Raw genomic sequence first — 15,712 nt, 5'->3', positions numbered from 1 at the left:
CTCTCTTTAAAATGATTCCCTACGAAAAGTAAAAAATTAAATATCGAGAAATAAAACACAATAATGTCCTTATCATTCAAACCTGTTGATTGGCGTTAAAAAATCATCGTTGGAATTTTTTTCTCTCGCTTTTTTATAGTATAACTATTTTTCATTTCTATTTTTCAATGTTTTCTCCAGGTGAATAGAAACGATAGCTGATATCGTTGTATCTATTACTATTCGATATCTTGGACATTTGAACATTCAAAAGTCAAATAATATTTCACTCAATTATATTTTTTTCTAGGAAGTAAAAAATTTAATCTTTCATTTTTCTTCGGTCATGACCAACGACTCATTTTTCTTCGATTTCTCCAATTTTTTTTTTTAAATTATTATTATCAATATCATTATTATTATTATGACGGTAAAATTCTGCGAATAAAAAAATTTCACGTTTTTTATAGACACACTATTTTTAATCTGGTTGCTTATTTCGTTACCATGCGCCTGCAACGATAGATCGGTAATGTGAAAGAGAAGTCCCTTTGTTTCTTTTTCGGTTTGGAACATAAAATTTGCTATCGAAGACACTTGTAAGTATCATCATCGTCAAGAGTTACTCAATATAATCATCATCTTAGCCAGATAGGTAAGTGTAACGCAATAGGTTGAATGCCAAGTGTCCAATTTCTTGCGTAATTGGATAATATTTTAAGAAAATCTTGACCGGAGTCCGCCAGTTAGGTGCGTTTGGTTTTGTTGTTTCTTGGACTTATGACAATTTATTTTAACGGCATATGTTTGTATCCAGATAATAACTCCTACTCAATTTCACAGATGGTAATTAATTACACCAGCAAAGGTATCTGTCTTCCAGTGCGAAAGCTCAGACTTGGTGATATATAACAACTTAAAGCTTCAATGTACGACTTTAATTGAATTCCATGAAACAAAACCAAGGAACAACCGCAACAACGGTTAAAGTTATAATGGCAATTGCACACGTGCTTCTTGCCTCAATTAAATATGGACGTTATGCAGGTCAATTTATTACGGAAATAGTGAAAGGAATGTGGTATTTGATATTTTTTTTTTCCAAAGATCAATAGATAACCAACTTGCTCTCTTCGTCACCTTGGCCAAGCCAAATCTTCAAAGAGATTGTAGGAGAAGTAAAGAAGTGAATAAGTAAATACAATAAAATTTGACAGAGGCTTGTGAAACGAGTAAAAAAATCTGTTGTACACACAGCGCTGGGAGAAAATAACTTTGGCAACCCTATTTTATGTCGTCGATAGCACGGTCAAAGATGAACACACATCTATTACGTGAAAGTAGTTGCGAATATGACTTTTTATAAATTTATTGATACGCAGAAAAAAAAAAAAAAATAAAATATGAACGAGTTAGATAAAATTCTTCTAGCCAGTTTCATCTGCTCATCTCAACGTGTCGATGAATCTTATGATCGGTACACCGATCTGAATGAACTTGTAATACAATGTTTTTCAATATTACAGAAGAACGCTATGTCTCTCGTACATATTGAAGAGCAGGACTCACGTTGGGAATTAAATATTTATGACTCTTGATAGCTTCTGGACTCGGTTGAGCAGCAAATCACCCTGCTTCACCATCGCTTGGTATTGCCAGTTCTTGCTGTCCGGACGATTTGTTTCTACTACTCCGCCAACACGATCTACTTTACAGTGAAGTCTCCCAGCTGCTATGAAGCGGGAAAGTTCTCTGAAAAATATTTGACGCTGGTAGATTTTTATCGCACAATATGAAGATCGACGAATGGAATTTCTTATACTCACTGATCGACGTATTCAATCGTTACGCCAAACGCTTCAGCCATGTACTGCAGAGTTAGAGATCTGTAAGACTCCAGCAATTGCGTATACGCTAATATACGCATTTCTCTTACATAATAACGATAGTGCGGAAAAACGAGGTAATCTCTGCGCAACAATCCTTCCACTTGGGCTGTCGAGGAAACGAAAAAACGAGATGCCTTTATAGATCGGGCTTATAGGATCATTCTCATACAAACGAAAACTCACCCAAATTTTTGAAAAAATCAGCGTAGTGACAGTTGTATAATGAAAATAGGTAATCCTTGGTATCAGGATTAGTGTGAAGGACCTCGAGAATCTCAGAACCCTTGATGATTTTATCTCGCAGTTGGTTTCGTGGTAAACTTATCATACTCAAGTAAACGGTATACCTTACAAAAGTGTTGTAGTCCATAAGCTCATAGCTCGTAAAAGTGCTGATAGTATCTAAGAAGAATACTGCAGCTTCTTTGAAGTCACGTACCGCGATGCAGTATGTTCCTTGGTATACTTTCAGCCGATTTCTCCTATCCCAGTCACCACCTTCTTCAATTAGACTGAATACACAGAAAAGATATAGATCAATTCTAGTTTCAGCTGGGAAAATCAACAAAAGCTTTACCTTTTAGCCTTTTCGATGTTTCTTGTGACAAGATCGTGGTCCATGTAGAAAAGGCCAATTCTAATATTGTGAAAAACTATGTCGAGTCTATGCCCGAGGGATACAGTTTTATCGTAGGTTTTTCTAAAGGCAGAAACTGCTCCCTCTTTGTCTCCAATCCTACACAGGTGTTCAGACTTCTTCAAATTAGCTTCTCTGACTTCCATCTCCCCCAGGTTTTGCTCCGCATCCTCTATCGCTGCATCTAGTTCTTTCAATTGCTCTGCGTTGCGAGTTTGCATCTTTGTGAGAAGCGCCTCGTCTACTGGCCAGTTCAAATCCTGGCAAACCTCTTTATAAAACGGTGCCATATCTGTTGAACGAAGTGAGTAGTACATTAGAGATTTTACTTGAAGAGAGTGAATCTGCTCAGTTCCAAGGTTAGGTTCACGATGAGTGGACAATAATGATCTGATCGATGAAACGAAAACTTGACGATAGTTCAATGATTGGACGAGGGTGTGGATCAAAAAGTATCTTCGAATTATGATCCATTCATTCATAGTATTTCTTATTTGCGGTTAATGTCGTGTGAAATTATACTTACTTTCCGCCTTGATAGCATCGAGTAGTTTTGTTTTCAGGCTAATTTCATCTTTGTGTTCGGGTAGTCCAAGGAGGAATTTAGTTTGCGCTAATTCCAAATTTGGATTCTTTTCCAGTCCTTCTTCTTCTAAATTTTCCAACGGCATTTTCACAGTAGAAATAAATCACTGATCAAACGGGAAAGTATCACAAAATCCTTCCCAATCCTTTCACGAAACAACGGGGATGAATTCACACTTTTCGTTATGGAGTCCGACGCTCCTTCTCTCTGTTGGCGGTTTGCTGTTACATTAGCTCCTATTGGTCCGATTCAAATTTAGATGGCGGCGGTGTTTTTTTTCCAGCCTTTCAATTGTTGCGCTAAGGCGCCAACAACGGTGATTTTAAACACTAACAAATTCGAGAAAATTATAAAATATTCCTCGATCGTTCAAGTAGATAGCGGAATCTTCAATGAGATAACGTATCCAGTGATTATGGTTTCATCTTGTATATTTTACCGTAAATTTAAAGCTTCTGGTTATAAGCTACGCTAAAGTAGAGGATTGAAAAGTGTTGAAAAATCAAACGTTGAACCGATGTCCGGATACAGTGAAACGGGCAGACTCATATTTTAATTTTTTAGTTTACTGAAGTATCGTTGAATTCTTTGAATTCCAAGACGACAGCTGAACGATTTTCCTAACTTTCACTTGAAACTCATTTGGTGAATTTCAAGTTTTCAAATAAGCCATGGCTTTGCTATTCAAATATGCGTCGACCGCAGCTTTAAGAACTTCAGTTTTCTTAACCTCGTCGAAACTAGGTGTAAGTAACAGTAAATATTTTTCATCGCCACTATCAACTAAGCTGAATTATTCAAAAGAGGCACCATCGCAAAAACCAGAGTAAGAGCTTTTGTCTTTATCAATAAGTTTAAGGAGCAACGCAAAATTTATCACTATAATCTAATCTCTATCTCTAGGTTAAAAGTGACATTCATCAGGGCTAGTGGTGAGAGAATCGAAGCCAAAGGAAAAGCGGGAGACAGCCTATTAGACGTTATTGTTAACAATGATATCGATTTGGATGGATTTGGTAAACCCCGCTGCTCTTGTGAACTAGTTGATCAGTTAACTTTGAATCAAAAGTCATTACTGTAATTGAATTAATTTATTTTATTATCAGGAGCATGCGAAGGAACGCTGACATGCAGTACCTGTCATTTAATATTTTCAAAAGAAGTCTACGACTCTCTACCAGATAAACCAACAGACGAAGAATTAGATATGCTCGACTTGGCCTACGATCTAACGGAAACGTACGTCCACTCCAGTGAAGCAATTGAAAATCATTCTAAAAATGAAGAAACTCGATTTGTCTACAAATTTTGATGGTAAAACGATCATGCAATCTTATTTCATTTTCAGCTCACGACTAGGATGCCAAATAATACTGACTAAGGAGCTCGATGGCCTCGAGGTACGCGTGCCAACTACCGTAAACGACGCAAGAGCATAACGATTGCCAATTGCTTGTGAAAATCACAACCGAATTAGAATAAAAACCTGCAGCTGTTCAACCACCTACTTCACCTTTTTATAGAAAATAAATATTTCTGCAAATGATATATTCTAGGGAATAGTTAGTCAAGAACAAATTAAATGCATAGATAATTTCCACTAGACTGGTGAAAAAAGTGCTCTTAGTTTCGAACTTTGTTGCTCCTAAAAATTGTTCACGAACAACAAGGTTAGAAGCTTTGTTGAGGATCTTTTTAAACCTATCTAACTTGTACAAACATGAAATTGTAATTCGAATGATCGACTCATTGGGTTGTTAAGCCGTGTCTGGTACACAATGCTCATAATCTAAGGCGTTCGTTATATTTTAAATAAGAGATAGTTATTACCTCTGTAATATAAAATTGATATACAAATTAGTATACATTATTAATTGTTACCACCAATTAGTTCTCATTTCTCCCAAACGAATTCCCAGTTTCAATTTGCAGTCCAAGATTTGAATATTAGACAATCTGTTTTCACGTAACTTTAAGCTCTGGAATCGAGTCAGCGAACTGAATGGACCTACCTTTAAAAGATAGAAATCAAGTTTATACCAATCGTTATAGTCGTTTGGATAAACTCTTAAAAGTTTTCAGGGGCCAAAAAAGGGATGGTAAACTGATTACGTTCAGGATTGGGTCAATTGACTTTACAGATTTGGAGTCCCCGGCCGAGAATACGAAAGAAGGAAAAAATCGAAAACTGTTGCAGAAGAATGAGGAAAAAATTTGCAACTTTTGCTCCGAGAATCAAAAAAAATTTCAAGACTGCTCCTCAGCATTTTATTTTTTCTGTTCAACCACCCATTTCCCTAAAATTCTAAATCCGATGAATGATTTGATCATATTTTTTGTTATTCGTCAATTCGTAAGGAGAAAGAGATCTAAAGGGTTGGGTCCGGGAAAATTCGCATCAATTCTTAAAACCCCATCAGACCTTCATCCGTTATTCAATGCATCATATACTACCACTACCTTATACGATCATATGATTGATGGCGGGAATGTGACGTTCAATTTCCACCACGTGAAAAATCGTCACGATCAATCAGAAGAAGAATACCACGACATCGGTAATCACACGTGTTAGTAGGTGGTATATTCACCGGTAAAATAAAACGCCAGATTTTGAAAAAAAAAAAACAACCAGCAATTAAAAAATTCAAGGCAATTTCTTTCCGAAAATAAATAATTGTGTGTAACACGGTGAAATTTTTCCACGGCAACCCCTCGTGTCCCTCGGATAATTAATAATGTGAATAATTATACTATACTGTATACATATACCACAGGCATAATTAGGACTTTCTAATTAGGAATATATACCTATAGCTCGTTAATTTCACGTTTAAAATTTCGCCCGGAAATTCTTGCAACAATAATCGATCAGCCCCCGGCCACATGCCATGTATATAATATATAAACTTGAAGTTTGTTTTTTGATAAACTAATAATTTAATCAATTAATTAAAAAAAACCTAAATCTACATCTACAAACGTAATCAACCCCCGCTGAATGTCCCATTCGCGAGATAAAATAATAATAATGATAATAATGATTACTTCTTTACAATGATAACGCGAAAAAATAATTTTAGAAAAAAAAGTATGATGAAGAATAAAAGATAAAAAAGTTTGAATGAAAATAAAACTATTCTTCTCTAATTGGGTTGTGCCGAGATGCTTTGCAACTGCAACCGCGGGTTTGTCCACGAGTCGATACATGTTGGGTTTTTTTTCTCATTTCCCTTCTTTTCATTAATTTATTTTTTACCTATTGCCATTATACTCTTTTTAAAAGTGCCCTCGGTAACCTTATGCCTGCGGCAGAGGACGCCTGCTTAAATGCGATGACTCCAGTTATAGTGTACTCGCATTATATTGCTGCTGCAGCTATAGGGCGGGGCGCTGAAATATATTCTGCCCTTGCGCGGAAATTTTCATTCAGTAGCGTACGTAGTCTTCGGGTTCCAATGATTATTAATTAATTAATTATTTATTCGTTATAAATGGATGAATATTATTTGGAAATCGCGTGATTTGATTATACAATAATATCAAGACGTAATTGCTATTAATCGAGGGCTATGGATGAAACAGAAGAGCACAATCCACAGAAAAAATCCGCGATTTTTGGCGACTCTGGTTTTTTCGTTAATAATTTTTTTCTTTCCCCCCAATCCATTTTGAAATATAATCAATGCAATAAACGAAAAAATGATTATACTAGTTGTAGGCTAATGAGTGCCAGGAGACCCTTTACAATTTTTAATTATTGATTTTTTGTTCTCAACGACAAGTTCAATTATTGTTTGTTCCCAATTTGTTCTTTAACTGGGTTGGCACGTAATGTAATTACAATCACGCGGTGAAAATCAGATGAAACATTAACACCCGCTGTTTTAAATTAAAAACCAACTGTTGAATGATCCCAGTATATCTGCAGGTTGTATTATGCGGAGAATAACGGAAATTCAATTAATTAATTTTAATTGAGATGGGAAAAGAAGGTGAACAAAAAAAAAAACAATTACAAAGAAGGAGAAGAAAAGTAACAAAATTTTCATATTCCATTTCTTAATTATCCTTAATACCCCGAATCCTTTGCGCGGTGATACAAAGGATAATTCTAATCCTCCTTGCCTCACTCCGAGAGATAAAAAGAAAAATCAAAATAACGTATGTTGTATACGGGGTGGTAAAAAAAATAATTTAATCATCCGCACTTTCGACTTAGAACTTGGAATTTTGAAGGGGACGGTGGCTGGTATGTTTGATTCAATGATGTTAATTTGAGTGATACTTTGTCCTCTCTATTGTGGCTTTTTTTTAACATCTATTTTACTTCAAAAATCTAGCTATACGTATAGTGAATCGATAACGTATAAGAATAAGGGTATTTCTCGCGCCTCAGCTGTAAAAATAATTGGAGGTGTTCTAGAATTTTTCTGGCGCGGGATCTGAGAAAAATTGTACCATAGAAAACTAAGAGGAAGGAAATAAAAAATAAGGAAAAAATCAGAAAAATTGGTGGCAGAAATGGGGAATTTCTACACGGTCGCACCGTCCCTGAGTCCTGAGGGTTGCTCGAGGGACGATGGGGGAGGTTTGGGTTCTGGTTCTGATCCACACCCACATCTCGTCTCTCTCTGCACACCGTTCTTCTCTTTATAAGTTCTGTAACGTATCAGTGCAGCACTTCTCGCGTTTCTCGTCGGAGATGCAGAGGAGTGAAATGTTTAAGATAAAAAGCAACAACGGAAACGAAACACAATAAGAAAAAAAACTTTACTTTTAACCGACAGTTTCGCGACGTTTATTTATTTTATTTATTTATGTCATTTCATTCGATTTCATACTCATATAAATCCGAAGCAGACGTCAAGAAAAGCTTCTGTTACTCGTACATTATTTTTTCCTCGTATAAAAAGTGCATCGAATTACTTTGATTAAAAAAAAATTGGAAATAAAAAAATATAAAATAATTCACGTGCTGATATTATGTATGTATAAAAATCAACATAATATATAAAATTATCAACGCAAAGTTGTGGAGAAAAAGAAAAAGAAAAAAGGATCAGAAAATTTAAGTGTACGGTAAACAATGATGACTATAAATTGACTATAAAGCAGAAATTGAATAATGGAATAAATTGTACAAGAAATATCGTTTATAACTAAGCGAATGACATTTTTAACGCACGAATGATGGATAAATATATCGTTATATTCATTTAATAGTTTTGAGTTTTCTTCCATTTCTTTTTAAATAAGTTTTAGTCGATTAATAATTCAACAAAAATGAATTGACACCATCTACCATCATAATTTGTATATGTTACAGAATCGCGTGTATATAATGAGAAATTATTCGGTGAGAAATCATTGGAAGACATTATCAAAAATAAAATTTTGTGTAAATTCTTCTATTATTACGTGCAAGACTAAAATCGTCATCAATTACATATCCAGAGTAATTAATAATAAGGTAATTTCCAAGACTTCATTATTCAAGTGAACTTACATTTTTTTAATCCTTTTTTTTTCTATTTTCTAGCGGATCAAACTTCGGGATTCGAGTAACATTTCAATTTTTCCTGCAGTTGAACTTGGTTAAGAAAATAAAAAATAATAAATAATATTCTATAATTTGAAAAGTGAAAGATGTTGATAAAAAAAAACTTGCAGTATTAACAAACTTTAAACTACGACCCATCATAATATTCAATTGGGAATCTTGAGGAAAATTAATCAGGGAACGTAAAGATTCTGATAAAAAATTTTTACGATAAAAAATTCAAACCTCTCGCAGCTATACTTTATCGAATTTTATTTTTTACTGCCGTTGCTGCCGCGTACCATAATATTTTTGGAAAGATCATCGTAGCTGCTCATGAGGGCTAGACACAACGATTATGGTGCTACAACAATCGTACTCGTATTTGTTTTTTTTATCAACGTTATGCTTCAGATCGGTGAGTAATTTGAGTTATCTAGTCCAGTAATTTTGGAAAAAAAAATTACGTCGATTAGAATTAGATTGGATGTTCGATGATTTTTGGAACCGAAAGTGATTCGAAAAAATGGAATCATTAGTTTTTTACGTACGTACATTGCAGAGAGTTTAGCAGGGATAATGGCGGACGGTGTGGAAAAAATTGGTCAAAAAACTGAAGACGGGTCACAAGAATTCATAGAAAACGATGTTAAACCTTTGATGAATTTTGGAACAAATAATTCAACGGTTATAGTCGCACAGACCGGATCAACGGCTCTGATACCTTGCGTAGTGCAAAATATGGGGGACAGTATGGTGAGTTTTTTGAATTTTCCAAACTCAACAAACTCGAAATAGAATCAAAAGAATGAACAAATAGGGAGATCGGCCTAAAGGGAATTCCGTCGACTGGGAATAAAAATATCCCTTCTTACACTCCGAATACGTACAATAATTTTATGCGTTCATTCTTTTTTGTCGCACAGGTTTCATGGATAAGGAGAAAAGGTGTTCAACAATTACTTACCGTCGGGTTAACAACTTATGCGAGTGACGAACGTTTCCAAGCGATTCATTTCCAACACAGCGAGGATTGGACTCTTCAAATAAAATATGTCCAACAAAGAGACGCAGGTATCTACGAATGTCAAGTTTCAACGCATCCTCCCTCCAGCATATTTCTGCTCCTACAGGTGGTTGGTGAGTACAAATCATAATCTAGAAAAAGAATGAAAATAATCAAAAATCTGAATAAATTTCTACTTCCTCTTGTCGCTAATTTATTTTCCAGATGCTCATACGGAGATCGATGGACCGTTGGAAAAATATTTCCGACCGGATAGTAATTTGTTGTTGCATTGCGTTGTTAAAAAATCAACGGAAATACCATCGTATTTATTTTGGTACCACAATACGCGCATGGTAAATTACGACACCGATCGGGGTTACAATATAAGTACAGATTTAACCGGTAAAGAAAGTTGGTTGGAAATATCAAGAGCAACGATTCGACATTCTGGTAATTACACTTGCGAAGCTAGCAACGCTAAATCAACGCGTGTTTTAATACACGTATTCAATGGCGATAATCCGGCCGCCATGCAACACAGCTCGGCGTTATCATCATTTTCGAAGAATAATTTTTTACATAAAAATAATATCATCCTAGTTATATCCGTAGTTATAATACGTTCGATACTGAACGCGATCCACATCAGGAAAAGACCGAATTTCATCGTCAGATAAAAAACAAATAAATAGAAAAAATCAAAAAGAAGATAGAGAAGAAATTAATTTGCGATTGAGTATAAAATTAGCCAAACTGCACACGAACTTCGGACACAATACTCGAAAACATTCCAAATCATCCGTAGTTCTTATCTTTTTTATTTTCTATATTTTCTCAAGCCGAGCAAAAATAATTCATTTCCCGATTGTCAAAAAATTATTGCAAAGAAAAATAAGCATTGCACCAACATGTATGTATACTATATCTGTGTATAATCATATATTCTAATATGTTAGATTAATGAAAATGGCGTTGATTTTTCAAAGATATTTGATTGGATGTTACGCAAACTCTTGTGGGATACTTCAATGCGAGTGAAGAAAAAAGAGAGAAAATGTAAGTTACATGGAAAGTAAATAAGATAAAATTGATGGCTAAAGTATACGTACATAAATTATAAGAAGAAAAAAATCTGTAATAAAAATATAAAATAATGATAAAATATAACGATTGTGTCGTGTGATAGCTGGAAAAACTATGTATACAAATATATTATATGAAAAGAAGCAGTAATACAAATAAAGCGAAAAGAATCAGAAAGAAAAATTATATATATATATGAAGAAAAAATAGAAAAACACAAAATAAAAGATATGTATAATTATATCATAATCGCAATCGATGTACATAAAGATTAATTGCTTTAATCAAATGGATATAGAGATTATATATCACCTATGTATACTAGATATGTACACTTATAACTGCGTCATGTAATGAATCGTAATGTTGTTTTATGTTGTTCTTCTCATTGAAGAAGAGCAAAATAAAAGAATCATAGAAGATTAAAAAAATAACACCTCACTAATACTTACACTCAATAATGCGCATGTAATGATTAGTGTCTGAATTCAAATGATCGTGATATGAGAGACGAAAAGAAAATTTTCCTTCACCCTTTTTGTTTAAAAGTTTCTGAAACAAAAAGAAAATTAAAAGAAGAAAACATTTTTCACAAATCCGTCCTGCGCAGGGATTATTATGTACCTTATATTATTAGGTTATGTTATGCTAAAAATTAATTAAATATCGTCGTAAAAACCTTAATCATAATAATATTCCATATAACAGTGAAATAATAATAATAATCATGCTACTAATTTTTAATCATTTTTTTCTTATCCTCCTGTATCTTATTCTTATTATGTTGGTTTCTTTTCAATTTAGTATTTTATATGATTTTTAATTGCATTCAAGTATCTCGAAATTGTATCTTCTATTTATTTATTTTTCATCCATCATTATCATTATTTTCGTGATTATTATTAAGGTTGTGAAGATTTAGGCCTTTCATATGAATTAAATCTGAAGCGAAATAAATTCATTTGACGTAGAGAAAAAAAGAAAAACCAAAGTATCTGGGAATAAAGTTGAAAAATTGAATGAAACTAAACTAAAAACAAATCGTTTCACTGCTAAAAATTGATATTGCATACAGTACATATGTGTATGTACACGTATATTATTTTTTCAGAAATTAATCTACTCGATTCTAAAACTGTATAAAGTATTACCTACTATTAATTTTGCTCAAATATTGTTGTAAAATATTCATATACATATTATTCTTATCATTATATTATTCTTATTGTTGATGTTGTTGTTGTTGTCACTATTATTGTTATATTATTGTAAAACCACACACGCTAAAATTAATAATACCGTTGTCACGACTGAATAATAAAGAAATGTAATAATTGTTCTCTCTCATTTTCTCTCTCACTCGCCCTCTACGTACGATTTGAATTTATCAAGTTACTATCTGGTTCTAGAACAAATAAAATTTGACAAATCAAACGAAAAAAACCGAAGGAGAAAATAAAATTGAATAATTTCAAAAAGTACACAGAACAAAAAACGGAAGCAACAATTTCCAATTGAAATTGTTCTACTACAAATAGAACAAAACTCGGGTGTACATTGAGTGAATGTAATTCTTTTTTTTTCAATTTTTAATTTTTTTTAATAGTTCCAACAAGTTTTTTTTCATTATTCTACACTTAGCATCATAGTAAACGCATCGTCCATTTTTTTTTATTTTTATTTTTTTTATTTTTTGGTTTTCTTTCTCCATGGTTCTTTTCTTTTTTTTTTCGTTAGATTTTTCTCTGTTCGATCCCCGTGTTATTTCTTTTTTAAAGTGGTTTTCTGTTTCTCCATGATTACATGTAAGCTCACATGATATATAATTTATTATGATGTACGGGTCGTGTAGATATGTATATATACGTATACAATTTAAATATGTTATTTATAATATGATAATCTTACATTCCGTATATATACATATTACGGTATATAGGTATATATATATATATATATATTTTTTTTTTAAATGTATTTATTACAATTTATTCAAGAATCATTAATATTACTGTTGTTACTGTTAATATAATTATTATTTACTTTTTCTTTCTCTTTCTTTCTTGTTTTTCTTCTTCTTCAATATATTCAGGAGTAAAAGATTGATAAACTAAAATTTCTCTATCAACATTTTCATCTTAATGATTAACTTAAATGGTTCATCAATAATTGTATTTATATTATATATATATATATTCTTTCATTATATATTCAATTTGTATAATATGTATAGGTATATATTTTTATACAGGGTGTTCGAGTCGAATGATTACACTTCGTCGTCACTACTGTCCGGCAGTTTTGTTCGTGATCGACGATGTAATGTATGTATGGGTAATTTATATTATATGTATAATTATAAGTGTTTAGAAATTGTGTTTGTTCAGTTTTTTTTTCTTCCTTCATCATCATTAATCAATAAAATATTGTTATCATCGAAGACAACAGCTGAAAACTATATTAAATATCATTTATATGCATCGTAGAATAATTATATTTAAATTATTTTTCATAATACCAACAAAAATTCTGTCGGCAACAATAATTCATCATCGATATATTCTTTTTAATAATCAGATTATTTAATTATTTATTTTACTTTTTTTTCGTAGACTGATTGGGTATACTATAACAGTCTCTCCAAATATATAGATTTTTTTTGTTTTTTTTCTGCTTTTTTTATTACTTTGCTTCATATATATTATACGTGTAATGACATATTTGTCAAAGGTTTATTTTTCAATAGGAGTGTGAGATTCTTGAGAATCGCCAAACGTAGAAACAGTGACGAGGTGTTCAAATAATATCAGATATTATTAAAATGTAACGAACAAAAAACAAGTCTTTCAGTAAGCATTAATGAATAAATTGAAACTTAATCTTCATAGCTTTCATATTTATAATGCAAAAGTTGAATTGATTTGAGTTTTGGAATACTTTTTTTTTTCAAAGACTCACTGCACAACTGAAGAAGCTTATTTGTATATATTTATTGTTTCTGTTTAATAGTTGTTTGTGAATTTGTTGATCTGTTGTCTTTTATTCCATTCTTTCCTTTTTGTTAGTTTCTTAGAATATAGTAAGTTTTAATTTATGATAATATAGTTTTGTTTTATAATATTTATAGTATATTGTACGTAATTCAAGAACACCCTGTTCGTACGGAGTTGCTTTGAATACAAAACGGTTCTACGATAAAATCATAATAGATGTATATTATAGGCGAATAAAGAAACATAAATTTATAATTACATATATTGACTATTACATATTATCTTTTTTTTTATCGTTTCTTTACTTTTTGTTTGTGTCAAGTTTTTTTTTTATATATATAATATATAGAACTTACATTGCATTCATAGGCGGGTGTGTTGACATTCCCAAAGGTTCAAAAACGTTTTTTTTTATATTTTTTTATTTTTAATTGATACTACATCTTTCAACGCTTTCCCTCTCCCCAGCCTTTTTCACCCTTGCAGCAGGAGTTTGAAAATTCTCTTGCAACCGTTAGATTTTTTTTTCTTATAATTGTGCGTTTATTATATTATTAGTTATTATTTTTAGTATAATATATGTATGTGTATTATAATAGATTAATATCACACGTCAAAGAATGCACGTCCTACGTACATTAGACTCATTTTTTTTCAATGTTTTTTTTATTATTTATTTATTTATTATTATTTTTTTTTGTTTGTTTCTTTTCGTTTTTTTTTATTTTGCAAATATTTATAACATATTTATATATAATTATATAATATAGCCAAACAGAATCATTAATTTTAGTCGAGAACTGATAGAAATATCAACACACCACCTATTTATATGCATATACATATTTATATTATATTAATATACATACATATGTGTACTACGTCAAAGATGTCGTCGGAAATTCGAAAAAATATGTACTTGTACAATATTTGAAATAAAAAAAAAAATCCTGTGACTCGAGATAACCTATAACTTTTTTTTTATGTTACCTTCCATTATTGATTTCACATCCTGGAAAAGATTGGTTTTTTATCGACAGGCCTCGATGATGAACTCACTCAAGTAATTGGAAATCTTGCAAATAATGAATCAAGAAATCTCCAATGATAAGTTGCACATTATTATGTTAAAACTGAATTTCAAACGACGTCTTATGCCGGACGCTCTGTAACTGTATGTATGATTATTATTATGTATTGTTTTGTTTTGTTTTTTCCCTTCTCTGGTTTATAATAATTTATGTAATTTATTTATATTATTGTTGTTAATATTATTAATATTATTGTTTTTTTTCTTGTTATAACAATCCTAATGATTATTATATAATTATTGTTAATTGGTATTATTCATTATTCAATATTATTATTGTTATTATTATTATTATTGTTGTTGTTGTTGTTGTTGTTATTATTTTATATCACAACTATATACTAATTCATGAAATTGCTTTATACATTGTAAATATTAACTTTTTCATTTTATACTAAATTAAATAACAGAATACGATTGGCATGAGGATAAAAGGGCTGAGGAGAAGGAGAAGGAGGTGTGGTTTTAGAGAGTTCGAGTTTTTTGGAAAATGAGGGAATTTCAGGGACGGGCAAAATATGAATGCTAATCACGGTATAATCTACGCTCGGCTCTTTACATCGTCCTGCGAATTATTGTTAGGTAAACTTTTTCATAGTTGATACCACTTTTTGTCTTTATATTTAAGCATTATACCGTGGGCAGATTGTGAAAATGTTTCCGCCTCTGACATCATACGTGCTGTACGTTCTTCGAGTTGCGATAATTTGTCACCGCGTTCTAATACCATTTGATGTGCTTGACCTACGTCACCCATCGCAACATTAGCCTTCTCTCTTAATCCATTGTTGTTAGGACATTGACCTGGAATGTGCTTTGCCACTGTGCGGGATGCTCGACCGCTAGATTCTCCAACTGTATTGAGTAGATTGTGTCGATTTTGTTCAATTACTTATTAGTTTAT

The 15,712-nt window shown here is 32.1% G+C and overlaps 4 protein-coding genes across 15 annotated transcripts in view; 2 read left to right on the top strand and 2 right to left on the bottom strand.

Moving 5' to 3' along the window:
- Positions 1–902: 902 nt before the first annotated feature.
- LOC105687401 (26S proteasome non-ATPase regulatory subunit 6) lies at positions 903–3,392 on the bottom strand. The gene is made up of 5 exons (XM_012403043.3): positions 3,032–3,392; positions 2,446–2,797; positions 2,052–2,380; positions 1,806–1,974; positions 903–1,731 (listed from the first exon to the last, which is right to left on the bottom strand). The coding sequence occupies exons 1-5, from the start codon at positions 3,174–3,176 to the stop codon at positions 1,557–1,559; spliced, it is 1,170 nt and encodes a 389-aa protein (XP_012258466.1). The 5' UTR covers positions 3,177–3,392; the 3' UTR covers positions 903–1,556.
- A 52-nt stretch (positions 3,393–3,444) lies between these two features.
- Positions 3,445–4,971, top strand: LOC105687402 (adrenodoxin-like protein 2, mitochondrial). Its single transcript, XM_012403044.3, has 4 exons — positions 3,445–3,917; positions 3,995–4,107; positions 4,198–4,330; positions 4,440–4,971. The coding sequence occupies exons 1-4, from the start codon at positions 3,763–3,765 to the stop codon at positions 4,528–4,530; spliced, it is 492 nt and encodes a 163-aa protein (XP_012258467.2). The 5' UTR covers positions 3,445–3,762; the 3' UTR covers positions 4,531–4,971.
- A 3,132-nt stretch (positions 4,972–8,103) lies between these two features.
- LOC105687261 (zwei Ig domain protein zig-8-like) lies at positions 8,104–11,839 on the top strand. 2 transcript variants are annotated; one of them, XM_048655760.1, is made up of 6 exons: positions 8,111–8,168; positions 8,421–8,564; positions 8,634–9,051; positions 9,196–9,389; positions 9,560–9,773; positions 9,865–11,839. In XM_048655760.1, the coding sequence occupies exons 3-6, from the start codon at positions 8,970–8,972 to the stop codon at positions 10,317–10,319; spliced, it is 945 nt and encodes a 314-aa protein (XP_048511717.1). In that variant the 5' UTR covers positions 8,111–8,168; positions 8,421–8,564; positions 8,634–8,969; the 3' UTR covers positions 10,320–11,839. The 2 variants fall into 2 exon arrangements, with proteins under 2 accessions (XP_012258151.2, XP_048511717.1); XM_012402728.3 differs by having other exon boundaries at positions 8,104–8,564.
- Positions 11,840–12,299: 460 nt separating this feature from the next.
- LOC105687322 (syntaxin-binding protein 5) overlaps positions 12,300–15,712 on the bottom strand; it is a 25,433-nt gene continuing 22,020 nt past the window's right edge. For all 11 annotated transcript variants that reach the window (XM_012402875.2, XM_048655737.1, XM_048655735.1 and 8 more), the window contains one exon: positions 12,300–15,663. In XM_012402875.2, the coding sequence (XP_012258298.2) occupies positions 15,401–15,663 (263 nt within the window). In that variant the 3' untranslated portion in view covers positions 12,300–15,400. The remainder of the gene's footprint in view (positions 15,664–15,712) is intronic.

This window comes from Athalia rosae, chromosome 5, assembly GCF_917208135.1.
Source record: "Athalia rosae chromosome 5, iyAthRosa1.1, whole genome shotgun sequence".
NCBI lineage: Eukaryota > Metazoa > Arthropoda > Insecta > Hymenoptera > Athaliidae > Athalia > Athalia rosae.
The sequence above is the reverse complement of the archived record's forward strand: the minus strand, read 5'-3'. Positions and strand labels throughout refer to the sequence as shown.